The following is a 26,901-nucleotide window of genomic DNA, read 5'->3' as shown; positions in this document are numbered from 1 at the left end:
GAGGCGTTTTTTTTCTTTTTCTTGAGAGGGATCGGAGGCTCTTTCAAATGCGCGTCCCCCGGTCTGCGTCGCGTGGTCGTCACACTGTTTGACGGACCGACCGAGGCACCGCGCCGCACCACCACACATGCATGCCCGGCCGCCGGACACGCCTCAGGTCAGTCACACATATGCGGTCGCACGCGCACACGGGTCCGTCCGCGTTAAGCATTTCCTCTTCCGGGCGCGCAGGTGCACGCGCTAGCTAGCGCCGGAAGCAAGCAAGCCAAGCCCCGCTCCTCCCGCCGCCACCTGGAGCGGGCGGCAGATCGCGTCCTCCAGTCCAAAGTCCAAACCAAAGTCTCGCCAGAAAGCCGAGAGAGGTTTTGAGATTTTTCCTTGCCGCATTTCCGAGCCCTCCACCTCCACCTCCACCTCCACTTTCCCTCCCCCTCACGCCCGCCCCGCCCCGCCCCGCCCCAGCTCGAGCGCGCACGCACAAACCCTAGCCTCCGATCGCCCGCCCTCCCTCTCGCCAGCTCGGCGCGCGGGCAGCTCGGGCGTTCATGCGGGGCGGCCTCTGAGGGCGAGCGAGCGAGCGCGCGCGCAGATCTAGCAGGCGCCCCGGCGAGATGGCGAGGGCGGAGGCCAACTGGGAGCGCCTGGTGCGGGCGGCGCTGCGCGGGGACCGGATGGGCGGCGTCTACGGGGTCCCCGCCAGCGGCATCGCCGGGAACGTCCCCTCCTCGCTCGGCAACAACACCCACATCGACGAGGTGCTCCGCGCCGCCGACGAGATCCAGGACGAGGACCCCACCGTCGCCAGGATTCGTAAGGGCCCCCTCCCCTCCCCACCATATCTAACCTAACCCATGGCCACGACGCTGCTATCACCGGAATTCGCCTCTCATAGTTGGGCGGCTATATTCTACATCACTGAAAACACCTTTTCAGCAATTAAGTACTAGCGCTCTCGAGAAAAGCAAACGCAACGCTTGTCATATGATTTGTACTAACGTTTGAGCAATTAAGTTCCATTGCACATTTTACTTCGACAAACAATTTGCCTGTCTACCACATTGCCATGACCAGAATTCGCCTGCCATGCTTCATGCGATTCTGCTCCACTGAACACACTTTGTAGACCCAAGATATGCTAGCAAAAACTAAACTGGTAGTTCTCCGAGAAAAGCAAACACAACACTGATGAAATGATCTGGACTATATCTAAGCAATTAAGTTTCTTCGTGCATCTAACTTTTACTCGCAATATGGCATCGTCTTGTAATATGTCTCAACTTCCATGAGCAGTGTGTGAGCACGCATATGCCCTCGCCCAAAATCTGGATCCAAATAGCGAAGGGAGAGGTGTGCTTCAGTTCAAGACCGGTTTAATGTCAGTAATCAGGGTATGTACATATCTGCCATTACTCCCTCTTCCCATCTCTTTCTTGTTTTTGGGGTGAATCTACTACTATTATATTATTGCATGACCATTCAGACACACTTGCCTATGTTAGTAGTCACTTACTAGCCTAGTTCATAGATGTTCGACTGCAGACGCTCTAAAATCTATATCTATATCTATACCTAATATTAAAAGAAATAGATATTCTTAGTCCGTCAGGTTATTTTACTAAGAACCCCTTAATTTTTTTAGCAATATGGGAGTATTTAGTAAGCTAATAATTTACTTTTTTATGTATTGCTTGCCAATCAGAGCCATAACATTTCATGACTGCCTTGAGCATGCAGGAAGGCTTTTGCATGCCAGTCTCAGTCTCAAATCAAATTGCACATCACAACCCCTGAACCATGGCTTGTCAAATTGCAGTAGATTCTTCTGTCTGGTAAAGTAAAACATCTTCTAACAGTGCTTTTGTCTTTCTCAAATTTTTAGCAAAAACTAGCTAAGAGGGAAGGCGGTGCTATAGACCGAAGTCGGGATATCGCTAAACTGCAAGAATTTTATAAGCTATACAGAGAAAAAAATAAAGTTGATGAGTTGTGTGAAGACGAAATGAAGCTGAGGGAATCTGGTGTGTTCAGCGGTAACCTCGGAGAGTATGTATTCCTCCTATGGAGACCTTGCTGTAAAGTTCTAATTTATTTTGCTTTTGAGACATGCTGTTTTTAAGCATGGTTGTTGCTTCGACTTTTAGCATTGTGGTGTTAACTACTACTGTTATTTGATCAGGCTGGAGCGCAAAACTCTGAAGCGCAAAAAAGTACTTGCAACTCTCAAGGTCTTATGGTCAGTAATAGAGGATATAACAAAGGAAATTTCCCCTGAGGATGCAGCAAATTTGATTTCTGAAGAGGTTTTGTTCTTATCCTTGATAATTAATTCTTGATTTCGCTTCTACTTCATTCAAATGTTCAAAGATCAGAGAAAATAGTAATAATACTTCCTTTTACGGTAACGTGGTTGAGTGTCACCATGGGGATAATGAAAGTATTTTCATTTTTTAAAAACTACAAGAATGACCTCACACCTACTGTTATTTGTACATTCAGATGTTCTATTACCAGCGGCCGTGGATTAGCAAATATTCAGGAACCATGTATCTTGTAGAAGTATGAAATATGTGAAATTAACAAGACAGAAGCTTTAACTTTAAGATTTCAACTATTTTATTGAGCTTTAACAGATATAATATTGAGTTGTCTCAAGGATTTACTATGACCAAAAACATGCATATTGGTCCCATGAAAGTGTAGATAGAAAACTGATACATTGTGTAACCTCAGGGTGTAGTTTCCTTCCTTGTTTATTCTTGCCCACTTCTCTAGTACAAGTTGCTGTGCAAAGAAACTCCATTATTATGAGTCCGCGCCTGTTCAGTTTTGCTCCCACCTTCTGTACCTACTTGTCAAAAATAAAATGTTCCACTATTTTATATTTTGTGTGTAAATAGTAACGCACTCTTTTCTACTCAGATGAAAGAAGTCATGGAAAAGGATGCGGCAAGGACAGAGGATGTTGTGGCGTATAATATCATTCCTCTAGATTCCTTGTCTACAACTAACCTAATTGTCACTTTTCCAGAGGTATACTTTTTTTATGCTTATATTTTATAGATCTAGTAGCGACTATAACATTTTTTGAATTTCAGGTGAGGGCAGCAATATCATCTTTGCAGTACCATAGGGATCTGCCCAGGCTTCCGAATACCATTTCAGTTCCTGATGCTAGGAATTCAGATATGCTGGACCTTTTGCACTGCGTGTTTGGTTTTCAGGTTAGCATGTGGCTCACCTGTTGTGTAAGCTAGTCTACATTTTCCATGGAAGCTACTGCTGTAATCTTTTTACTGCTTGATGAGCTAATATATTATCTGCCAACAAAATTTAGTTGCCAACCTAAGTGACAAACGCTAATTCTGATGCAATCAACAAATTGCTTGCTGTCGTACTCAACTATACGGGTTAACTGATTTAATACTCCCTTTGTCCCGAAAAAGATGTCGCGGTGGTAATTTTTTTGAAACCCTCCATTCGGAAAGTTCCGACAGAATCCGCACTCCCCCAATCGTCTCTCCCAATCGTCTCACTCTCTCAAGAGCTCCCCTGCTCTGCTCCCCCGCGCGTTGCCGGAGCTCCCTCGCCCCACGCCGCCGCCGCGTTGCTTCCCCCTCCTCGTTACCCACGGCGAACCACGGCGAGGAGAAGGACCAATTTTTTCGATCTGCTCTCAGACGGCGGCGTCCTTCCCCGTGGGCGGCGAGCCGTAGTTGGCCCTGCCCATCGTCGACCATCTCCTCGCTAGCTGGCTGCCGTCAACCATGAAGCCGGCCCCGACTGCATCTGCAACTCCACAACAAGAGTAGTTGGCAAAAAAGGCCTTGGCAAAAAATGCCATCTACTTCGTTGGAGGCTTGTCCAAGCGTGGGTTGCCGCTTGACTCCCGCAGCTTTGCCGACCGCATCTTCACTGTCGCCATCGGCAGCCCCGTAGGCACCGGGTACGCCTAGTTTTTCTCGTGTGGTTGCTACTTGGTACTTGCTAGGTGTTGGACTGGTGGTTGTGTTGTCCGGCGAGATAGGAGTTGTCTCCGCTGCATTTTCCTCTCAATTTGCCTGTGTTTCCCGAGTAGCGTTGGTGCAGATGTCAGTTATCCTGTGTGTATCCATTGGAGTCAACCTTACACTCTCCTTAACTAAGCTCTGTTGATCAAGGCGATTGATGGACATTGACCATTTAAACATCTTCCTCTTGATTCCTCGTCTGCAAACTGCTGGGCAAGTTGCAGCTGAGTGGTGTCCTGTTCTGATTTCTGAACAACATCAGCAGCTTGCTAGCCTGCACAACTACTGATTTCCTTCTCCCCCTTCGCGTTGAAGGCTTGTTAGCTAGGCTTTGTACTATACGGACCTGTGTTCCATGGAACAGACATGCCATTGACTGAAATGAATTGGAAGTTAGCACCAAGAGCACTGTAAAATCTTCAGTGATTGCACATATACATGTACTTGTCTTCGTACCAGGCATATGCTACCGTTCATCACTTGCATGAAACTCTATTATCATTCAGTTGGTCACGCTGAGAGCAGCCGGGCAAGTTGCTTGCGTTTCGTTTGAGTTCGTCGAGCACGCCGCGGACCGGGAGGCCCGACTTCCCCATGGTCTCCTCAGCCGCTAACAACGCCGTGCGGCTTGGACCAGCGCTCATGCCATGCAGTAGGGCACCACCTGTGATGCACAGATGAGAGATTGGAGCTGGCGCCGGCAAACGAGATGGAGGACATCGATGGGGGGCTCCGGCAAGACGGCAGCGGCCGTACGAGGGATGCAACGGCGGCTCTGTTTTTGAGTCACTCGAGTAGTCGCGACTAGTCGTCGACTAGTCGATGAGTCGCACTTCCAGGGTCGACTCAACCTCTTAACTCGACTAGTCTCAATTAGTCGTGGTTTCTGGGTCGAACAACTCATGTTTTTTACTGTATTTGCTTGCCCACCCCCCTTGGAAACCTAGATCGAACCAGTCCCCCCCAACCCAACCCTCTCCTTGGCAGCCGCCGCCACCCCTGGTTTGCTGCTCGTCCCCTCCTCCCCTGGTTGCTGCTGCTCATCCCCTCCTCCCCAGATTGCTGCTGCTGCTTGTCTCCTCCTCCCCAGGTTGCTGCTGCTGCTGTTCTGCTCCTCCCCTCCTCTCCTGGTTGCTGCTGCTGTTGGTCTGCTCCTCTCCTGGTTGCTGCTGCTTAACTCGCCGTTGACTCATCGCATGTCGACTCGTTGACCATGAGTCTAGACTAGTCACGACTAGTCTAGAGTTGCCCCCTTGAGCGACTCGTCGACTCATCGACTCAAAAACCTTGAGCGGCAGCGCTGGTCCTGCGAGCTGGGTCTGGAAGCGCGCGGGGAAGTTTGAGGCCCGAGGGCTGCTGTGCTTGGGGAAGCTGCCAACGGGGGAAGGAGGAAGGTGGAGGTGGGGTGATTTGTACGAGAATTAAATCTTTGAGGTTTTTTTTGCAACAAATAAAATGAACTGCGGCCCAACATTCTTTTCGGGATGGAGGGAGTAGTAAATGTGCTATGCTATATGCATATTTCTGGATACTGCAAACTTGGAAACTATGTTAAATTGTGCACCGTGCAACATTACTTGAGATGTTGAGATTAATACTTCCCATGTTATCCTTATTACATACTCCCTCTGTCCCAAAATAACTGTCTCAACTTTGTACTAGCTCTAGTACAAAATTGTACTAAGCTTAAGACACTTATTTTGGGATGGAGGGAGTATTCTTTTGTACATCGATGTACATTTCATCAAGCTTTTAACTGAAAAATAAGGCAATGCATATCTTTACAAGTCACACCGGTGAATAATATAGTGTCTTAGCATGTAACCGTGCACACTTACAAGTGATAAATAAACAATAATATTTGTGGAGCCAAACTTGCATCCTAGTGCAACAGTATGACTGAAGCTGTTAGGGAAAATGAGGGATGAATAAAGTAAGCATATTGACTTCTGTGTTATTTCTTGGATGGAAATAGAAATACAGGTTCTGAGGCATAATAATTTTTTATCCTTACTTGCACTTGGGGTATGTTTGGTTTCTGACCAAACCGACCCTTTTAGTTATTTGGTCATGCCCAAGATTATGGCCGTTGGTTGGATGGTTGCCAAATTGGGTATGCCCATGCTCCTTTAGCTGCCTGTAGTCTCCCAGTGTATTTTCTTGCGAACATTGGCTTAGCTGCCTGTAGTCTCCCAGTGTATTTTCTTGCGAACATTGGCTTCAATGCGGGCAATCAAATCCTGAGCACGGTTGTCTTAGGCTCAAACTTAGCACACTGTCACACCCCTTTTAACTTATCTGGGCTTTCTTGATCCATTATAGAATGACAATGTTACAGAATGTTGATGCTTTCATTATAACATGTGATAACCCCCTTGATCTTGTGGTTGCAGAAAGACAATGTGAGCAATCAACGGGAGCACATTGTTCACCTGTTGGCAAATGAGCAGTCTCGATTAGGCAAACTATCAGGGAATGAACCGGTGTGTATGCACTATATATTTCAGTTCATTGTTCTGTTTTCTATATATATATATTTTAAATTACAAGAGCATGCAGGAGACCACATATGAATATATTTGTTTTTTTCTTTAGCCATGCCCTTCTTCCCAGACCAGTTAAATGATTGTTGCCCTAATAAATATTATAATGCTTCAGTTGGAATTATTAGGTAGAATTTGGAACAAGTTTTAACATCAGGTGTTTTAACTTATTATCGATGTTCCTTTTTCTTTTGTATATGAACCGAACATTTTGTTTTGGATTTACATAGCTTGCTATCTGGTAGCAACATATACATATGTTTCCTTCTTCTTTCTTGTTGGTGATATGTTGACACCCCATGTGCTTGTTTGTGTGTTGTTTTACTCATACATGTACCCACTTCTACTTCAGCACTTCTGTCTTCCTAACCAAGAAAAGGCATTTTGTCTAGTGCTTCAGAATGCATGACAAGAAGAGGCATTTTTTGAAACACACCATGATCAAGAGATCGCGAGTCCGTAACAAATGTAATTTATCGCTAAAAAGTACATATAATTTAATCCCCGCTGTTGGGATCTTGTCCCTTATTTATATGGGCAGGACTGACTGCCCCCTAACCCATGCACCAAACAGGTGCCATTTTAATTGCTTATGGAACATTTCTTTACTCTAGTCAATAATATTTTTGCTCCATGTATGATGACACTTCAGAGCTTATCCTTTTACTTCCATCATTGTGATAAAATATGGTAACAGCTAAATGCGCTTTTTTTTATGCGGCCTCATTATCGTGTTGATTGAGGTTATGCATGGTATTTAACATTGTTTTCATTTGTTGCTAGAAAATTGACGAGGGTGCTGTACATGTTGTGTTCTCTAAGTCCCTGGACAACTACATAAAATGGTGCAACTATTTACCACTGCGTCCTGTCTGGAATAAGTATGATTTCTTATATTCTGCACTTCAATTCTTATTCTTGCCTTATTTGTTACAAATACCAAGCGACTGCATTGTTTTCTGTTAGCATTGAATCATTGACCAAAGAAAAGAAGTTGCTATATGTTTGTTTATACTACTTGATCTGGGGAGAGGCTGCCAACGTACGATTTCTTCCAGAAGGCTTATGCTACATATTTCATCACGTAAGTCGTAGAGGATTCCACTCAAATTCTCCAGTGCGCTTATTTTGGTGCATGTTGTGCCTCCATTTACTTCTTTCTTGCATGAATATCATGAGACTATGAGAGTGTTCAGTACTCATTTTTTCTAGTCTCACGCAAGCCTCACGTTTGTGTTCTATTATGCTAACTTTGAACATGGGCCCTTGGATGAATCATATTTGGATGGTACTTGTATAGTTGTATGAGCCAAACTTAAAAGTGCACTGCAAGTATGAACAAGCATCAAATTCTAGAAAGCAACAAGAAGTATACATTATAGTCAAACTATTCTTAACAGTGGGAGAGCAAACTCCTAGGAGCACAAATTACACTTCCTTCCCTGCTTTATTACCTCGTTGGCATGCTTGCAAGGCTGGGATCGTACTAGAGTTGTAGGCTTTTTTTAGGCCTTATGTCCTAAATGTTCTACATCCTTTTCGTTTACATTATTTCTAAGGTGATCATCTTTACTCGTTAGGAGCAAACAAATCAGCAAACTATGTTAGCATATTATATTAAAATTAAGCGCATTGCTAACCTTCACCTTATTATATTTCTAGATTACTAACCTCATTTTTTATTTCATTCTTGCATATTCAATTGCTGCTGTTTAATGTATAGATGCCAAATTTCATCTTTTGCTGTTGGAATTCCTGTTTCCTTTCAATTTTGTAGGTAGCAAGAGAACTAGAGGTGATTATGCAGAAACAGACTGCCGAGCCAGCTGGAAGCTGCATCTCTAATGATGGCGTATCATTTCTTGACCAAGTCATTTATCCTCTATATGAAATCGTTGCAGCTGTAAGTGGTGCTGCTGGATCAGCTAGTCTAACTTGACACGTTCTGTCCTGTCCTACATAAATGTCTGAATGGTGGTTCTACTGCAGGAAGCAGGCAACAATGACAATGGGCGGGCAGCACATTCTGCATGGAGAAACTATGATGATTTCAATGAGTTCTTCTGGTAGGTGGATCAATTGAGCTCTTGGATTTTGTTATTCTGTTGCTATTTTCAGATACTGTTGCTTCTGTGTTTTAGGTCTGAGAAATGTTTTCAGCTGGGTTGGCCGTGGAAACTGAGCAATCCATTTTTCTCAAAGCCTAATAGGAAAGAGCAGGTTCGTTTGTATTAACTGTATGCAAGATTTTTGGATCTTGCAGTAGATGGAACTAAACTACTAAATATGTGTTACAGGATCTTTTTTTTTTCTCGTTTGATTATTATTTGTTAGTATGACGAGTCACAAGGAGATTCTTTATCTTCCTTTCCGACTTAAGTTGCACTGTTATCTATCCATGTAAGCCACTGTCAATCTTTAAGTGTCCTGGTAGCTTATCACTTGTTCCCGACGTCCCAGACACTCTCTTTACCTTACTTGACATGGTCAGCTAAGACCGTCATGGTGGCTTCTCTGGTGTGTTGCTCCCTAGCTCCTGCTGTTCCTAACGAGGGCCGCCACTGTGACGCAGTTACCCGCCAGCTCTCAAAGTGTTTGATGAGGTCCACTGATGAGTAGAATTTGTGGAACTCTGAGATCTGCTGTTCTGCTGTGCTTGATGAGGAGTGCTATCTTTTGTTCACTTGTGTATTGTTGATCTGGGGAGGATCGTTCTGGTATTGGGAGATGAGTATTGAGCAGCGATTTGGATTGTTTGCAATGAAGAGAGATCTGGAATTCTCATTGTTAGGTTATGAAATATATTCCCATTTTATGCTTTATCTGTGCCATAACATCTTCTAGCAATTACCAACACAAACCCAACATTCTCGCCAAATTGGCCCTAATCCTAGAATCGACGAATTTTGTTCTTAAATGTACACATCATTAGCTATGTTGAATACTTTGATGTTCTTTTTGTTGATATGTTTTGTGAATTGTTTGGCAGTTTCCATAAAAAACGTGTTGATACAATATTTTTTACAGGGCTTGATAAGTAGGAATCACCATTATGGAAAGACATCTTTCGTTGAGCACAGAACTTTTCTGCATCTTTACCATAGCTTTCACCGCCTCTGGATGTTCCTACTTTTGATGTTTCAGGTATATGAATTATCTTACAACGGTTTCAGTATTCCGCTTTGGGTTCCAGCTTAAATGTCCATCCTTCCCATTGTAACTTTTCTGGTCTGTGTCTTAGGTTTGTTCTGTTCATGAGTTGAGAGGTGCCAGAGGCACATCCCTCTGGTTAAAGGCTCGTGTCTTGGGGATTTGTATTTTGAAGGGGAATAATAAAGGATATTTTAAACCAATGTCTATATGTGTGTGTGTGTCTTAGAGACACAGACACACAGTTCATGAGTTCTGTGTCTTATGATAGTGTCACTTTAGTGTGTGTTAGAAGTATTAACTGTGCTTTGCTGCTGGTCTGTTGAGTGGTATTTACAGAAAACATTCCCATGAATTTTTTGAATTGTGTATTTGTCTTTCATGAAATACTACACAGTTTGGTAGAAACTTCCATCCTTCCTCTAAAGCTGCCCGTCCTTGTAAACACCTCTAGCAATTTATGATCCAATTTCTCATGATTTTTTTGAATTTTGTATTTGTCTTTCATGATATACTACACAGTTTGGTAGAAACTTCCACCCTTCCTCTATAGCTGCCCGTTCTTGTAAATACCTCTAGCAATTTATGATCCAATTATTAGTATTCATTATTAAGATCAATATAACAACAATGTTTTAGATGTCATGTGGCTTAAAGGCAATGCTCAATCAGGAGCCTTATAGAGACATCGCAGAAGCTTACTTTTGTACATATAACCTAATAATAATGGGACTTCTCTTTATATGCTTTATTGCCATGCATTACACTGACAGTATGATACTGCATTGCGGACCAGCATGTATTCTTTTCACATACGAGTTCATTGTCATACAAATTCATGCATTTGTAGTTAAGGTTTTGTTTAAAAAAAATGTTCAGTAGGAGAGCTGCACAACTTTTCGTGTTTCCTTATTGCTGTTTCGGATGGTATTTCCTTCACTTGAAAATTCTTTTGTTCTTTCTTGTCATTTTTAAATTCTTTTATCGTGCATGTCGTGTCACCTAACAGTGCGGTTCTGTTTATGTGCATGCAGGGACTTACTATCATTGCTTTTAACAATGGCAGTTTTGACACAAATACTGTATTGGAACTTCTTAGCCTGGGCCCAACTTATATCATAATGGAATTTATTGAGAGTTTGTACCAAAAAACCTCTTCGTTACCATAGTAGTGTGATCTTTTGCATAAATTCTCTTGTAGGTGACTAATTGCTTCTATTTGTTGTTTTGTTTGAGGAAGGTGTATTGGACATTCTAATGATGTATGGCGCCTATTCAACATCTCGTGGTTCTGCAATCACTAGAGTGATCTGGCGATTCTGTTGGTTTACCGCAGCTTCATTGGTCATCTGTTACCTATATATGTAAGTTTCGATACCTGCCCAGATCACTATGTAACTAATTGGAATTATTGGAATTATTGGCAATTCACTATGTAACTGGATGATTTGTTTCAATTGTTCCATTAAGGATCTTATATCATGTAGCTCAAGATGAATACTAAAATTCTTGGAATATATCTTTCCCATGATACAATCAGTAAGCGTTTGATCCTGGACTGTTGGAAAATAGATAAAGTTTGACCTGGTGCCCTCAATCTCCCTGGCACTCGTAATTGGTGGGTTGAAATATGATCTGTTCTTAAGGCCCAAGCATAAGGACTAATGGCTAACATTTTGCTAGCCTTGCTATTTTTTTTAATAAAGAAAGGATTAATGGTTATCCATTAGTCATTTGAGATATATCTATAATCTTGGTTGTGTTGAATATAAGGGCATGATGGCCAACAGTAGAAAGATCCAATTTGTACCTAATTGGGATGTCTGGCCCATCTTGACTTGGTTTGTATGTCCTTTGAAGCTTGTCATTATGTAAACCACCCTCCATTAGTTTCTGGCACTCGGCATCTCGTTTGACAGTGTTGGTTAATACATCTTAATTCTGAGAACAAGATGGGTAGAACAAGGCTTTACATGGTTTGCTTGAAAAAGTTAATAGCAGGTTGGCCCAAGAACATCTCTTCTGTTTTTCCGAAATGAAAATACTAAAACTGGCCTGTGGACCAGGACATCAGTTCAGTTTTATTGATGAAACTATCACATTAGCCATCCAAACTTTTTTGTAGGTATTTTGACAATTCTAGTTATCGAGGAGCAAAGTATTGACACCCTTTGATGTCAAACTCTAATGCTTATGCTAGTTTACTTGGATGAAAAACTGAGTTCTTTACGTACCTACTCGCCTTTGCATTTATGACCGCAATCTTTAGCAAAACTTCCTGCCCAAGCGTATTAATAGATCCCCTTTTTTGGTATCAAAGTGTGGGGAAAATCCCTTTGTAGTGTTTTCTCAATTTCAGTAAAAGTATAATAACTTGTTGTTTGCAGCAAGGCACTTCAAGATGGGGTGCAATCTGCACCTTTTAAGATATATGTTGTTGTCATCAGCGCGTATGCGGGTTTCCAGATAATCATCAGCCTTCTCATGAGCGTTCCCTGCTGCCGTGGTATTACCAATGCTTGCTACAGCTGGTCTTTTGTACGCCTTGCCAAGTGGATGCATCAGGTCTTGTCCCTTTTCACACTTTCTGAAGGCGTAAAGCTGCCTTTCTGTAGAAACATTTGTGGTGAAAGTCCTCTAGATTATGTTAATGATGTCTGACTTCTTTTTTATATATTGAAGGAACATAATTATGTTGGAAGAGGCTTGCATGAAAGGCCTCTAGATTATATCAAGTAATCTGGTCTAACCCTGAAGCATAGTTCTGTAATTGTGCTGGCATGTTCCAAGCACATCATCACTAACTTGAGTTACTGTGCAGATATGCCGCTTTCTGGCTTGTTATTTTTGCTGCGAAATTTTCATTCACCTATTTCCTCCAGGAAAGTTTAGTTTATCTGTTTTAACTCTGCTCTCTGCTTTTACCGGCATCACTTTGTATTTGAAAGTTGGCTTTCTTATGCAGATTAGACCTCTTGTAAAACCAACAAGACTGATAATCAGTTTCAAAGGCTTACAGTATCAATGGCATGACTTTGTTTCAAAGAGTAAGTATATACCCCCTCTGTACCTAAATAATTGTAGTTGCGGAGAACTAGACTAGTTTTCCCCAACTACAATTATTTAGGTACAGAGGGAGTACACACTTCATCCCATCATTACAGTCTTTTTTTAGCATCAATTGATCATTGTAATTGTTCACTTTCTTGTTTTTTCTTCGAGAAAATACATGAGCATTTCGTTTGGTTATATTGATAGAACAAAAATATGCTATTTGCAGGCCTAATAGTGCCTCTAAATCTCTTTGCAAATATTTGTTCCTTCTGGTTCTGTTGTATATCTGGAAATATTTTTGCTTGAAAAGTGTATCTCTTCCCATACATTAGTGCCCTAAATCTCTGAAGCCTTTTATGTTGCAACTTGCCACCATGTTTTTCCATTGCTATCCCAGTGTGATGCGCTAAGCTGTGCCCTTTAATGTGCAAAACTTGTATGCAATTTCTATCATTCTGAAGTGAGCTTGTAGGCCCAGCTTTTAATTTTCGTATTGGTTCTTGGAATGCTTGCAGATAACCATAATGCGATTACAATCCTTTCTTTATGGGCTCCAGTGGCCTCAGTAAGTAACCTTTTTTCCTTCTAGCTTTGGTTGACATATATGTACCATTATAGTATTATTTCACATACATCCCCTCTCTCCCATTTATTCAACTGTAGGTATGATATATAATTCACAGCACTACACAATCATTAACAATGATCCTTTCGAAATGACAATGTAATAAGGTTCCTTTAGAAGAATTAATTTGATTATCATTTCAGTGTAACTTTGGGTCTTATTGAAACATTACACAACTTACTGGAGGCACAACTCCAGCTTACAGAACTCCAAAGAATGATGATAGTTGGGTATCAGTTCAAATGTGTCAAGCATAATAAGCTCAATAATCTGGTAGAAATGCACAGATACACTTCTTTAGTGATATGATACCCACTTGGATAAACTATCTCCTTACTATCCAACAAGAGAAAATACTTGTACAGAGCTTCTATGGATGACAAAGGAGTAAGTAGGCAATATGTAGCAGATGTGCAGAAGGTATTTCCAAGGCATTGGAATTTGGAACACTGAAAGAGCACTAATTAATTACCAGTCAGTTTACTCTCATGGGCACATTGGGTACATCGAGCCATACGCTTCCATTCTGCTTGACTCGTTGACTATGGGTGCTTCCTCAGTGTTTATGTGCAACTCACACACAACTAGGAGTAAACCATGTGGGGCTAAACCCAACATTACCTGGTCAAACATGGGTGCTCTTGTGCCGATGTGTTCACTGCATATTGGTTAGCTGATGATATCAGTTGTGGTCATTGCTTTACTTGATCCTGATCTGTAGAGCATGTGACGATGAATTTTGAATTCTGTGCTGTAGACTGAAAGTTCTGAGTCAATAGTTGAACTACCACGTAGATGTCAGCTGATGCATGGTGTGAACATAGCTTCAGACCTGAAAAAAAATATGGTTTCCTTGCCAGCGGCCACAGGATAAGTAAAATGACCACATATTTGTTTCAGACTATCTGTTTTGATGGTAATTTATCTTCTTATATCTTTATTTTGGCATGCTGGCTATTAGTTCATGGATAGGTGACAAACTGATAAATATTGTTTCTGTGGCAAATTATTATCTTGCTGAATCACCATGCAACCTTTATAATTAAGATCAGATACATGGTACGCTAAACTTGCATATGCCTGTCCATCAGCTTGCTTGTTCCTTTTATTTCTGTTAGGCTGATTGTGCAGGTAGCTGCTTCTTATACGCAGTGAACATAAATGCATATTTATAAGAGGAATATTATTGTGCAGATCTATCTTTTGGACATCCATGTTTTTTACACCATCATGTCTGCTCTTGTTGGATTCCTCCTTGGTGCACGTGATCGCCTGGGAGAGGTTAGCCCTTAAACTGTAGCTGTATGCTGTTTTCATGCGGTTATTTTCTCACAAGTTGCTTCTGGAAGATCTATTACTCTTGTTGTTTACAAGGGAATCTTTGTTGTTTTCTGTAAGATGATTTTATTGGACTATCACTGTGTAGTTAGTAAAAAGAGGGGAGGTGTGGGAGGAAAACTTCCACCAACGCTGTCAATATAAAAGATGAGGGGTCGAACCGGTTGGCTGTTCCACCAACTGTGGTTCTAGATAACTGAGCTCAGGAGGTGGCTTATTATGTGTAGTTAGTCAGTGTAAAGTGCACTTCTGTAAGAGCATCTCCAACAGGCGCACAAAAAAGGCCTCGCGCGCTAAAAACTGGCGTTTTTGTGCACCCGAGACAAAAACTAGTTCTCCAGCAGAGGCTGTAAAATAGTGCGCGCACAAAATGCGTCAGCGCGCCCGCTGCAGTTGGGCGTGCTGGCTTCTGGGCTGCATATTTGAGGCGCCGGATTGTGCGCGTTGGTCGCTGCACGTGGGGCCGTCGGATTGGGCGCCATATTTTGCAGTGCCTGTTGGAGCAAACATTCTCCAGCGCGCTAAAAAACGCTATTTCGGCGCTGAATAAATTTTTTAGTGCGCGGCGCTAGCACGCGTCTGTTGGAGATGGCTCTAAGAGCATCTCCAACAGGCGCGCTATACAAGCGCCGCGCCGCAAAAAAGGCAGTTTTAGCGCGCGCGCAACGCAGCGGGCAGCTCCAGTGGGCGCGCAAAAACGGCGCGCGCGCCATTTCCATTTCAGCGCGCTGGCCGAAACGCAATCCCGCGCCCCTTATTTGCTGCGCTGGCTCCCGCGCGCGCGACTCTCCCGCGCTCGCTCCTGCTCTCTCCCGCAACGCACAATGATCTTCAGAAGGATCTGATTGAAGAGTGGTGGGCATGGCATGGACGACAAAGAGCATGATTTGGTTGTGTTTATTGCATTATTTGTATTGTATTGTTCATGAACTATTGGTTGTGTTTATTGCATTATTTGTTGTACTGAAGGATAAACTATTTGTTTGAGTTGTAATGACTATTTATTGTTGATTTATTTTGTTTGTTTGATCGTTTTTGCGCCTATTTTTTGAAATGTATATGTGGTGTATATGTGGTTTGTGCGTGCTGCGCGCGCTGCATTTTTGGGCACTGCTGGAGCGGCGCGCGCGCGCTGCATTATAGCGCGGCTGTTGGAGCCAGCGCCTATCTCCGCGCTAAACCATTCGAAGCGCGCGCTGCAAACGCATTTTTTGGGCGCGGCCCGAAGCGCGGCTGTTGGAGATGCTCTAAGGAAATACAATCATAAATAGCACATGAACCATTCACATGCAAAATATATTAACTTTTGGTTCCCCGCATATGGTTCATATTTTGTTGTTTTCTTTCCTAGCTCTTCATATATTTATGGCTGATAAAGCGCGGTTTGTTTGATTATCTGTTGCTTTATCCTGCCTGGTGGTCCTATTTTTTTACAGATTAGGTCTGTTGAAGCAGTTCACAGGTTCTTTGAGAAGTTCCCTGAAGTATTCATGGATAAACTTCATGTTGCTGTTCCAAAAAGGTTTTAAATGTTTATACAGTTTTTTTACACACCATTTCAATACACTAAAGCTGGTTTTGATGGATCATACAGGAAACAACTGCTATCATCTGGTCAGGTGTGTTTCCTTTTCACATCAGTACTCCACAACTTGTTCCTTTATAATTTAGCTTTCTGTAGCGGGATCCCTGATCGCATGTTTTTTGAAATATATTCTCCAAATTCAATATTTATTTCCTCAAGTTAAGAAGCTTTGTCTTGTAAAGAGCTCATGGTTCAACTTGATATTTACTCTCATATGTTACTAGAAACATGTAGAAACGTACCATTGGAGTACCTTCTACGAGAAATATGACAGTCTAATTTTCTCGTAAAAACTTATCTATGCTCATATTTGTTGTCAAAATTACCAAGTGTGTTTGCTAATGGACATGAAAGTGATAAATTTTGGATCAGTGGTAGCTTGTTTTGTCTGTTATAGTATTATTTTTCTTGTAGCCACTGGCTCCTTAGCTTAAAGCATGAACTTCAGACTTGAAATATTCTCGTTCCTACAAAGTGAATATATTTGTTAAGAAGTTAAATAGGTAGGCATTGCTCCTCCTGTGCAAAGTGAATATTCTTGTTCCTACAAAGTGAATATATACCTGTGCAAAATAATCAATTCTCCACTGAAAGTTAAATAGGTAGGCATTGTTTCTCCTCCTGTCTGAGTATTCCTCAGTCCTAATCCTCCTCCATTACACAAGCATCTCTGCTTCCTATGCCTTACACCTGTGATGCCCCTCTTTAGCGTTTTCTAGATATCTTGTGTAATTTTCATTTTGTTTTTAAATTGTCCTGTATGTTCTAATGTGTATAGCCATTATCGGAGTCATCATTGTTCTACTTCAATTCCTGCCTTGCACCGGACTTATAATAATTCGGCATGGTCGTTTAAGATTTTGGTTATAACAGTTATGGCTAAGTGTTTTGCATTTGTATTGCTATTGCTTTGCTTAAGCAAGTAATACTGCCTTTTTGTTGCGCAAATTATAAATATACCATGTTTTCTCTGAGTTATTTATTTTTAGTTTAAATATGCTGACACTGGAAACACCAAATTTACCAGCATGCAGAGTTAAACAAGCTTGATGCATCTAGATTCGCTCCTTTCTGGAATGAAATTGTGAAGAATTTGCGGGAAGAGGACTACATTAGCAACACGTCAGCAAATTTCTTCTCAATTTGTGTTATTGTTTTGTTGAAAGCCATAGCTCTGATGTTTTGACCCTTTTGCAGTGAGCTGGATTTACTCTTGATGCCAAAGAACATAGGTGGTCTTCCAATTGTGCAGTGGCCACTTTTTTTGCTTGCTAGCAAGGTTAGAAGTCAACCAAGTTTAACTTCTAATAGTATTCCCTTGCATGTTCTCCACGTGCTGTCACTTTAGTGATCAGTTGCCCTTCGATTGCAGGTTTTCTTGGCCAAAGATATTGCAGTTGATTGCAACGACTCACAAGATGAACTATGGCTAAGGATCTCAAAGGACGAATATATGCAATACGCTGTTGAGGAGTGCTTTCATAGCATCAAGTATATCCTGTCATCTATTCTAGATAAAGAAGGCCATCTCTGGTAATGGTTTTTTAGAACATTATTTGTTTTCATTCTGTGTCCTTTCACCTAGTAGTTCAGCAGATTTTTTATGCTGCAAAGTATTTTAATTTTTTAGGGTGCAAAGGATTTTTGATGGTATTCAAGAAAGCATTTCAAAGAACAACATCCAGAGTGATATTCATTTCAGCAAATTGCCTAATGTCATTGCCAAGCTTGTTGCTGTAGCGGGAATACTGGTAAATATTATGATTTAGTTTGAATACATTAATATTCTGGTGTGTTTTTTGGGTGCCTTTTCAGTTACATGCGTGTATCGGTCATATTTACGGCAAGATCACCTTATTCCACTGGAGTCCGAACTTCTCCATTTGCTAGAACTAGATTCTCTTTGGTTATCTTGTGCTCCCTCCGTCCGAAAATACTTGTCATAGGAATGGATGTATCTAGATGTATTTTAGTTCTAGATACATCCATTTTTATACATTTGTGCGACAAGTAATTCCGGACGGAGGGAGTATTTTATTGCTTACTCACTGAGGCAGATATCCATGGTACTGTGAAAGCTCTGTTGAAACCTCCTAGCATTCTCTTTTCAGTTACATGTCTTGTATAGACCATATCTGCTGGAAGATCACCTTATTCATGGCTGAAATCCAATCTATACCATTTGCTAGAACTAGATTTTCTTTACGCTCCCTTTGGATGTTTGCATTAAGAGTCTTGGCATTGCATTGTGTTGAATACCAATATAACAGTATATTGGTATTGAGATTGAATGCCAATATTTCAGTTTGGATGTTTTGGTATCTAGAACACGATTTGATATCGAGGTTGAATGCCAAATTCCGTTTGGATGGTGAAAGTGTGGAATTAGGTCGAATGAGACTTTGCCGGACAGGGGAGAGGGGAGAAGGCCGGTCGCTGGATCCCGTGGTGGAGGCTGGGCGGAAGGGTGCCGCCGGCCGCTGGATCTCAAGGGGAGGCGGTGCGGGAGGGTGGCGCGGGCCGCCAGAGCTTGGGGTGGAGGTGGGGCGGGAGGGTGGCACCGTCTGTTGGAGCTTGGGAGAGCTACCTGCGCCGGAGCCTCGGGGTGGAGGGCCGCCGGCCGCCGGATCTCGGGTTGGAGACAGGGTGGGAGGGAGGGCCGCCGATTGCCGGATCTCGCGCCGGAGCTCGGGGTAGAGGGACGCCGTCCACCGGAGCCCTGGTGGAGGTGGGGGGATGGGCTACCTGCGCCGCCGTCGTTCCTCTGTCGCGAGCGGGGATGGAAGGCAGGACGCTGCTTTTCAATACCCAGCGATGTCGAGCGCACACCCTCCGAATTGGGCCAGGGGCTTCTTGCGTTAGGGACGGGTTGCTCAATATCGAGCCCGGATGCCACGGTTGAATGCCAAAGTCACCCAAACGGTGGTATTCGGCCCAGATGAATGCCAATGCCCAATACCAGGCCTGAATGTAAACATCCAAACAGAGCGTTAGAAATCTTGTATTTTATAGCCAGAGTGCTATCTACTCAAGACAGATGTCGCTGGTACTGTAAAAATTCTGCTGAAACCTCCTAGCATTCTCTACACCATTTTGATCTGCCCCTGTGGCTGGCAGTTTTGGATGTGCTTTCTTATATTAAATAAATTATGGTTTGCATGTCCTTTAATTGGCAGTGACAACTCTTATCAACATTTCCAGTTTTTGCACTTCCTTGTATAGCCATGACTTGGAACACTAGCATGTCCATTTGGGCCACTTCTGACATGTTGGCTTTGGAGTGAAATGGGGTCGAAGTCCCTTAATTCAAACATATGCAATAAAAACATTTTTTATGAATGCATAAAGAGGCTAGATAGCTACCACCTGTAAGATAAACTGGAGTGTGCTGCCTATTTTCGTTTACTCAAGTCCATTAAAGTGCTGTTGCTATCTAGGACTAGACCAACGACGGGAGTTTGCTGCCAGTGTTATGTTATTAGCATTTGGAAGATAACTTTCGTTACACATCTTTTGTGAGACAAACATAATGATTGAGTTACTTGGTAACTGATTCATGAAAACACACACATAATGCAGTAATTTTGAGTCTTTAGTTTGTGAGAAAGGCTGTTTGGTTCCAAGAAATAGGTGAAATCATATGTTATAAATCATGGGAGCAATGTTGGTCTGACCAAGGGTGTTCAGGACTTTGGTGAAAGTAGTCAAATATGATACAAATCTTTTCCTGATCCTGATCTAACATTTTAATCCCTGGTCCTAAAATCTATACTATTGTTAGTATGGTATTTAGAACAGTTTACTAGTTTATATAACTGTTGAAATGATGTTTTGCAGAAAGAAACGGAATCTGCTGATATGAAGAAGGGGGCAGTTAATGCTATTCAAGATCTATACGAAGTTGTTCATCACGAAGTACTTTTTGTTGATTTGAGGTCTGCTATCTTGTCTATAATGTTCTAACCTTATAGTCAGATCTGTATGCTGTTGTGCCATTTCATTTCTAATCCCCTTTGCTTATGAATGTTAGTGGTAACATTGACGATTGGAGTCAGATAAATAGAGCAAGAGCCGAAGGCCGCCTCTTCAGTAATCTCAAGTGGCCAAATGAACCTGGATTGGTATTGTCGTATGATCTTGTTGAGTTGATATTTTCCTGTTAGCTTTCATCTCTTTATAACTATTATTTAAATATATATTGATATACCGGAATGCAGAAGGACATGATCAAACGATTGCATTCACTTCTGACCATCAAGGAATCAGCTGCAAATGTTCCTAAAAACCTGGAAGCCAGCCGGAGACTGCAGTTCTTCACGAACTCTTTGTTCATGCGAATGCCTGTTGCAAGGCCTGTTTCAGAAATGCTTTCCTTTAGGTGAGGCTTCTTTAGTTCTTTTGTGCCTGTTCCATTGACTGTGGAGCTGTTAATATTCTCTCATAAGCAGTACTGCCACTGCACCTGATTCCACTCTCTGCAGGTTCTAATGATAGTAACAGCTGCAAACAGCCTTTTTCCACCTTTTAAACTTCAATATAATTAATTTTGCAAGTTAAGGTTGCCCCATAACATAGCAAGAACGAGCTGATTTTCACTAGAAACTGGCTAAAACCAACTGCCTTTTAATTTTCGGTATTTCCTATAATAATATTGTCCGGCAGGATATTTAGTTGCACATGTTGCTACAAATCTTACAGTGGGGAGAAAAAGCTGCGATGGGCCATTCTCTCATAAGTAATTCAACAAGAATCTAGAATCAGCCGATTTTAATAAGACACTGACCAAAACTGTCCTTTGTTTTGGAAAACTGAGAGCACATGCAGTGGTTATCAGTTTTCTACTGCTCCTATTCATGTGTGAAGCAACGGTTCAGCCGACCCTAGCTTTAGATAGAGCTCCAACTGATAAATATAAGCATCCTGTTATGAGATTAGATTTTATGTGCCTGTTGTGAGTTTGTTTTTCGTTTGCTCCAAGGCCTCAAGCTTTTGTGTACTGAACTTGCCTCTGTACTAAATGAGAAGATGTCTTTTTTGTGCAAAAAAGAATTAAGATAAGATACTACTATGAGGGATATATGCTTGAGGTCTATATAATGGGCTGGCACATACTATTTGAAATTAAGCAAAAGCAACCAATAAAGCCATTCTCATCTGTAATCTCCTGTTCTCTTGTCCAAGTCATTCTTATCTATAGTGCCCTGTCCTTTTCTCCCCTAAAGTTGTTGGCACATGGCTGTCCTCTACAGCGCCCTCCTCAAACACGGTGCACTTGGCCATAAAAATGTTTCAAAAATTTGACAAAAAAATGTGTTTATTATGCCACTAAATTTGAAAGGTAATCTTTATATACAAATGGAGAAACTAAAAGAGAAACAGATTCTGACTGCAAAGAGATAAAGAAAAAAAAACTAAAGTGGGATTTTGTTTCTCCTAATATTTGCCACATTACAGATCATTTTTTTCGGATGCTTGATTATTTGTTTTCAAATCTTTCATGACCATTTACACCTTATTTTCGTATGGAAGCACCTGTGGGGCAGGAGCAGTATATGTTCTTATGTATTTTTATTAGTATATCTACTAATGTGTACAAGGATAAGCAAAGCATTATCTCAGTTAGTGGATATTGAGTTCATACTGGTTTAACTTTGGCATATCAGAAATATGTGGGCTTCGTTAAAAGAAACGCCAGTTTGTTTAGTTATTCTTGTTGCCATGCCTTTCTTGTACAAATAGTATATAGAATAACAATACTTTGTATAACACGTGTATGATTCCGTATTCTTGGTGGTTTGATTAAGTAATACATAAATTATAACCCATTAGATCTTTACCGTAGCATAACAAAGTACATTATATTTGTTAAGTTGTACATGTATATGCTTTTTACCCAAATTCTGTATATTTTATCATATTTGTTAAGTTGTACATGTCTAATTTCCTTGTAAACATTTTATAAATAATTCCTAGTGGTTGATAGAGCTAATGTGTTCACAGCTATCCATCCACAAGTTTCTGCCGAGGTCTCTTTTAGAATCTATTGATGAGTGATGACCGTAGTTTTAAATGGCGGGCTAGCGTTTTTAGCAGGGTCCTGCTAAACAGCATGTATGTACAATTTAGTGGTTTTGGTATACATACGAATATCCTACAGTTACTGCAATACTTGGCTGTAGGAGGGCTCTTGTTACATATTTGTCTGTGAATTGGTATAACACCCAATCTGCAACTCTGTAACATAAACATATTCCTTGATGTGTAGTAGGCAGCGTATTTGACAGTACTAGAACTAAATCATTCATATTTTTGTATTTGAAACCATACCATTCGAGTATATAGTTCTCAACTTTGAGTTTGCTGAAACTATGAGTTGAGAATTAAATACTCGTTTCCAGGTCAAGTGAGTACAAACTTCAGTTTTCCTTCCCCCCCATTCAGTTGCACTTGCTTATCTGCCTCTGACATTGCCATGTTCTTTTGTAGCGTATTTACTCCATATTACTCTGAGACAGTGCTTTATAGCATCGCCGAACTCCAAAAGAAAAATGAAGATGGTATATCTACACTATTTTATCTTCAGAAGATTTATCCAGGTTTGTTCTTTCTTTCCCTGGTGAAATTTGGTGACACTTATGTAAAGGGTGGCCAGCTTCCAATGAATTGGTTTGAGAGATCCCCTTGTTTGCTCTGTTCAAACCATTTTCCTTTGAAGAGATCTGTTTCTATATTCAAGTAGACCTGATACCCAACTTGTTGTTATCAACTGGTCACTTCTTAACATCATGAATAAGACAAACGCCCATGGACCATAGCCTCCCTGTTGGAGGAGTGCTAATATCTAACATGGACAATTTGACCTAGCAGTATACTGGCATCAATACTAATGCTATACAACTGGGCTTATTTCATTCCCGTCTTAATTGTTGAGAATGCAATTTTCTTTGTTACCATGGGAATTCCTTGTCCAAACCTTATGCGGTTAACTTATGTATACAGATGAATGGAAGAACTTCCTTACTCGCATCAACAGGGATGAAAATGCAGCAGACAGTGAGCTTTTTAGCAGTGCGAATGACATACTAGAACTTCGGCTATGGGCATCTTACCGAGGGCAGACATTAGCGCGAACAGGTTTGCTATCTTTTGGAACTTATATGTTGATTCTTCTCCGTGTGCATTCCTGGATCCATATTCTGTAACTATGTTTGTCTGCAGTTCGTGGGATGATGTACTACAGAAAGGCCCTTATGTTGCAAAGTTATTTGGAGAGAATGCATTCTGAAGGTATGTCTACTAGCTTCCTTGTCAGACATAAATTCTTTACTTAACTGAATGCATGTAGCATCCTTTTCTGATGTTTTTCTTGTGCAGACCTCGAATCTGCATTGGATATAGCTGGTCTGGCTGACACACATTTTGAGTACTCCCCTGAAGCACGCGCACAGGCTGATTTGAAATTTACGTATGTGGTTACCTGCCAAATCTACGGAGTGCAGAAAGGTGAAGGGAAGCCAGAAGCTGCAGATATAGCTCTTCTGATGCAAAGGTGCTCTTTATATTTCATACTAAATGAGCGATGCTTCTCTTTTTAGAACAAGTGAAGGAGCTGATTAGCTCTTCCTTTTTGTGCGTATTATATTGTGCTACACAAGTACACCGTCTCTGATTTTTCTTTGTTTCTCAGAAATGAAGCTCTCAGAATTGCTTACATCGATGTTGTTGAGAGCATTAAGAATGGAAAGTCTAGCACCGAGTATTACTCAAAGCTTGTGAAAGCTGACATCCATGGAAAGGACAAGGTAGTTTAGTTTTGGATGTCTTTCCTCCTGTCTAAAGGTTGATTGCTGTTATCGATTTTCTTAAGGGCTGCTCAATAGCAGTTGGCTTGGGTTTCAGCCGTTGTATTCGCTGATCACGCCTTTACTGCCTACTATTTTAGTTCTTTTATATTGTTTTCGTATATTACGTAAAATCTTTGTGCAGAAACTGTGGGTTAGGCCGTGACAGTAAGTACATAGATTGTTCATACTGATACTATTATCGCAGTTCTTTTTCGAGAAAGCGCAAAAAGCCTTTGCGTTTCATTGTATTGAAAAGAAGGGGGGGGGGGGGTTACATCCTCCTAAGAGGCTAGTACAACAGCGTTACATGAGGATTAGTGAACATCCCAGGATGTGGGCAAGACTACCCTGAGCCCTTTGGCCCCGGCTCTTGCCCAACATCTGGTCTCATCCTTGATCCTGTCCATGAGCTCATCGAGCGATGGTGTTACATGGTCAAAAACACACGCGTTTCTATGCTTCCAGATCATCCAGGGCACCAGTAGCGCGGCCGACATCAGCGCCTTGCGAAGCGATAGTGGCGTGGCATCCCTCGCCCTACATATTATCGCAGTTCTCATATCCTTACTCTATGACCATACACCTGTTTATACACGCAGCACTAAATCTTCAACTGTGAACTTCAATATTGTGTTTTGTTATATGGGCAATGTGTTCATTCTGACCAAACTAATCTTCCTATCGCAGGAAATTTATTCTGTTAAATTGCCTGGCAATCCAAAGCTTGGGGAGGGTAAACCCGAAAATCAAAACCATGCTGTAATATTCACTCGCGGAAATGCTGTACAAACCATTGATATGAATCAGGTATCTAGCTATCTTCACGCTTCTTTCTTGAGTAATTTATCATCATTTCTAGGGAAAGACTTTATGGCTACTGGCTACCTTTATTTGAATCAAATAGAGATACATCATTCATTTCTGAGCCAAAAGAGAAAAGGCAGATTCTCCGTCCACATGCCTGGAGGGATGAATCCTGGCTAAGCTTGCCATTTTTTTTTTTTTTTTGAGAAAACGCAGAGATATGCGTTTCTTTGTATTGAAAAGAGGGAAAGTCAGCCTTCGAGGAGACGATTACAGCAGGTTACAAGTAGTTCAATGGACATCCCAGGATGGGGCCAAGACTACCCTAAGCCCCTTGTCCCCGGCTCTAGCCCAACACCTCATCTCATCTTTGATCCTATCCGAGAGCTCGGAGAGCGACGGAGTGACATGATCAAATACACACGCATTCCTATGTTTCCAGATCATCCATGGAACTAGCAGCGTGGTGGACCTCAGCGCCTTGCGGAGCGATGGTGGTGTGGCATCTCTCGCCCTTATCCACCAATCCTGAATGGAGATATCCTGCTCCGGCGTGGGGGCTGGTAGGCGCAGCCAGGAAAGAGCCTCGTGCCAGGGCTGGTAGGCGCAGCCAGGAAAGAGCCTCGTGTTAGGTTTGCCGCGCGAAGGGGCAGGCTAGTAGCAGGTGGCGGATGGTCTCTGGCTCTTGGTCGCAAAGCAGGCAGCGGGCTTGATGTGGGAGGCCGCGGCGAGCAAGTCTGTCCGCGGTCCAGCATCGGTCCAGGTTCACAAGCCAGTGGAAGAACTTGACCTTCGGCGGAGCCCATCCCTTCCAGACTTATGTTGAAGCTATCATCAATTATCGACACCGCTGCAGATTGGGGACTCAAGCCCACCTCTCATGCGATCAGTGAGCTCCAAACTGTTAGAAAAGCAACTTATCTGTATTGAAGGCCCAAGGGGCATATATATATTACACATGACTTGAGGTGCAAGGAAAGTAAACATAGACTAATAAGGACTCCTAAACTAATACTAATAAACTAATAAAGACTCCTAGACTAATACTAATACTTCCTAACCCCCCCCCCCCTCTCAAATGCAAAGCGTATGCAATAGCATTGCATTTGAAGAAGTGTAATACTAAAAAAATGATAATCCAAATCCGCGTCTTGAGAGTGTCGTCGTAGCATGAAGAGTCTTCAAAATTTGTCGAGTCGCCGAAGGAGAGAACGAAGAGATGGCACATCAGAGGTAGACACCGCATCACTTGAAGATACAAGGTAAGTATCAAGAGAAGATGGGTTGTCAAAAGAAGATGGCACATCAAGAGAATAAAGCATTGTGCAGAAAATCATAGTCCACGACAACCGACGGCGAAAGAAGCTCGGCGGTTAAGGCACATGGACGTAGATCGACAATGCAAAAGAAGTCCAGAAAATCCTATAGAAAACAACAAGGGCAAGTAGGCCACAAAAGTTGCATAGAAAGGATCAGGACCGGAGAAAGGCTGACGGACTAAGGTATGGTGGACTCGCATGGTATGAGAAAACACAAAATATGAACGGATTTGGTGGACGCAGCGGAAAAAATAAACTAGAAAGCACACAATATGGAGTCATGTGCACCAGTACAACCGATGAAAGTCGCGAGAGGTGTCGAGAAAAAGCGACAATCATCATATGTGAAGCTCGCAAGAGGAGCAGTAGTAAAGATACCACCACAGCCTGCGGAAGACGCCTATACAAATGAACGAGCATCAAGCGTCGAGGAACGACCCAGATGCGAGACGGGAGCAGCAGGAGCCACCAGGCAACAAACATGCAGACCCGAGAGGAACATCTCTTTTTTTTTTTTTTTTTTTTTTTTTAAACACTATCAACCGATGATGAACCACCAGAAATAGTACAGCACATCACGTGTGTGCACAGCAGCCGATGCAGGCCAGCACCAAGGCTAACCAAAGCAGTTT

The 26,901-nt window shown here is 42.1% G+C and overlaps 1 protein-coding gene across 1 annotated transcript in view; it reads left to right on the top strand.

Moving 5' to 3' along the window:
• Positions 1-491: 491 nt before the first annotated feature.
• LOC123449901 (callose synthase 9) overlaps positions 492-26,901 on the top strand; it is a 42,643-nt gene continuing 16,233 nt past the window's right edge. The window contains exons 1-36 of the mRNA XM_045127265.1: positions 492-810; positions 1,291-1,388; positions 1,880-2,043; positions 2,177-2,300; positions 2,920-3,030; positions 3,096-3,221; positions 6,401-6,490; positions 7,334-7,431; positions 7,517-7,634; positions 8,328-8,453; positions 8,540-8,616; positions 8,692-8,770; positions 9,578-9,694; positions 10,735-10,837; positions 10,941-11,064; positions 12,088-12,265; positions 12,383-12,435; positions 12,522-12,582; positions 12,666-12,747; positions 13,270-13,319; positions 14,574-14,660; positions 16,154-16,239; positions 16,312-16,336; positions 17,330-17,424; positions 17,500-17,581; positions 17,675-17,835; positions 17,933-18,053; positions 20,140-20,237; positions 20,333-20,423; positions 20,520-20,680; positions 22,789-22,898; positions 23,302-23,436; positions 23,521-23,589; positions 23,677-23,851; positions 23,990-24,104; positions 24,834-24,953. Coding sequence (XP_044983200.1) covers positions 612-810; positions 1,291-1,388; positions 1,880-2,043; positions 2,177-2,300; positions 2,920-3,030; positions 3,096-3,221; positions 6,401-6,490; positions 7,334-7,431; positions 7,517-7,634; positions 8,328-8,453; positions 8,540-8,616; positions 8,692-8,770; positions 9,578-9,694; positions 10,735-10,837; positions 10,941-11,064; positions 12,088-12,265; positions 12,383-12,435; positions 12,522-12,582; positions 12,666-12,747; positions 13,270-13,319; positions 14,574-14,660; positions 16,154-16,239; positions 16,312-16,336; positions 17,330-17,424; positions 17,500-17,581; positions 17,675-17,835; positions 17,933-18,053; positions 20,140-20,237; positions 20,333-20,423; positions 20,520-20,680; positions 22,789-22,898; positions 23,302-23,436; positions 23,521-23,589; positions 23,677-23,851; positions 23,990-24,104; positions 24,834-24,953 — 3,909 coding nt within the window. The 5' untranslated portion in view covers positions 492-611. The remainder of the gene's footprint in view (positions 811-1,290; positions 1,389-1,879; positions 2,044-2,176; positions 2,301-2,919; positions 3,031-3,095; positions 3,222-6,400; positions 6,491-7,333; positions 7,432-7,516; positions 7,635-8,327; positions 8,454-8,539; positions 8,617-8,691; positions 8,771-9,577; positions 9,695-10,734; positions 10,838-10,940; positions 11,065-12,087; positions 12,266-12,382; positions 12,436-12,521; positions 12,583-12,665; positions 12,748-13,269; positions 13,320-14,573; positions 14,661-16,153; positions 16,240-16,311; positions 16,337-17,329; positions 17,425-17,499; positions 17,582-17,674; positions 17,836-17,932; positions 18,054-20,139; positions 20,238-20,332; positions 20,424-20,519; positions 20,681-22,788; positions 22,899-23,301; positions 23,437-23,520; positions 23,590-23,676; positions 23,852-23,989; positions 24,105-24,833; positions 24,954-26,901) is intronic.

The sequence above is a fragment of the Hordeum vulgare genome, chromosome 4H (assembly GCF_904849725.1).
Source record: "Hordeum vulgare subsp. vulgare chromosome 4H, MorexV3_pseudomolecules_assembly, whole genome shotgun sequence".
Classification (NCBI taxonomy): domain Eukaryota; kingdom Viridiplantae; phylum Streptophyta; class Magnoliopsida; order Poales; family Poaceae; genus Hordeum; species Hordeum vulgare.
This window is presented reverse-complemented; position numbering and strand designations above follow the sequence as displayed.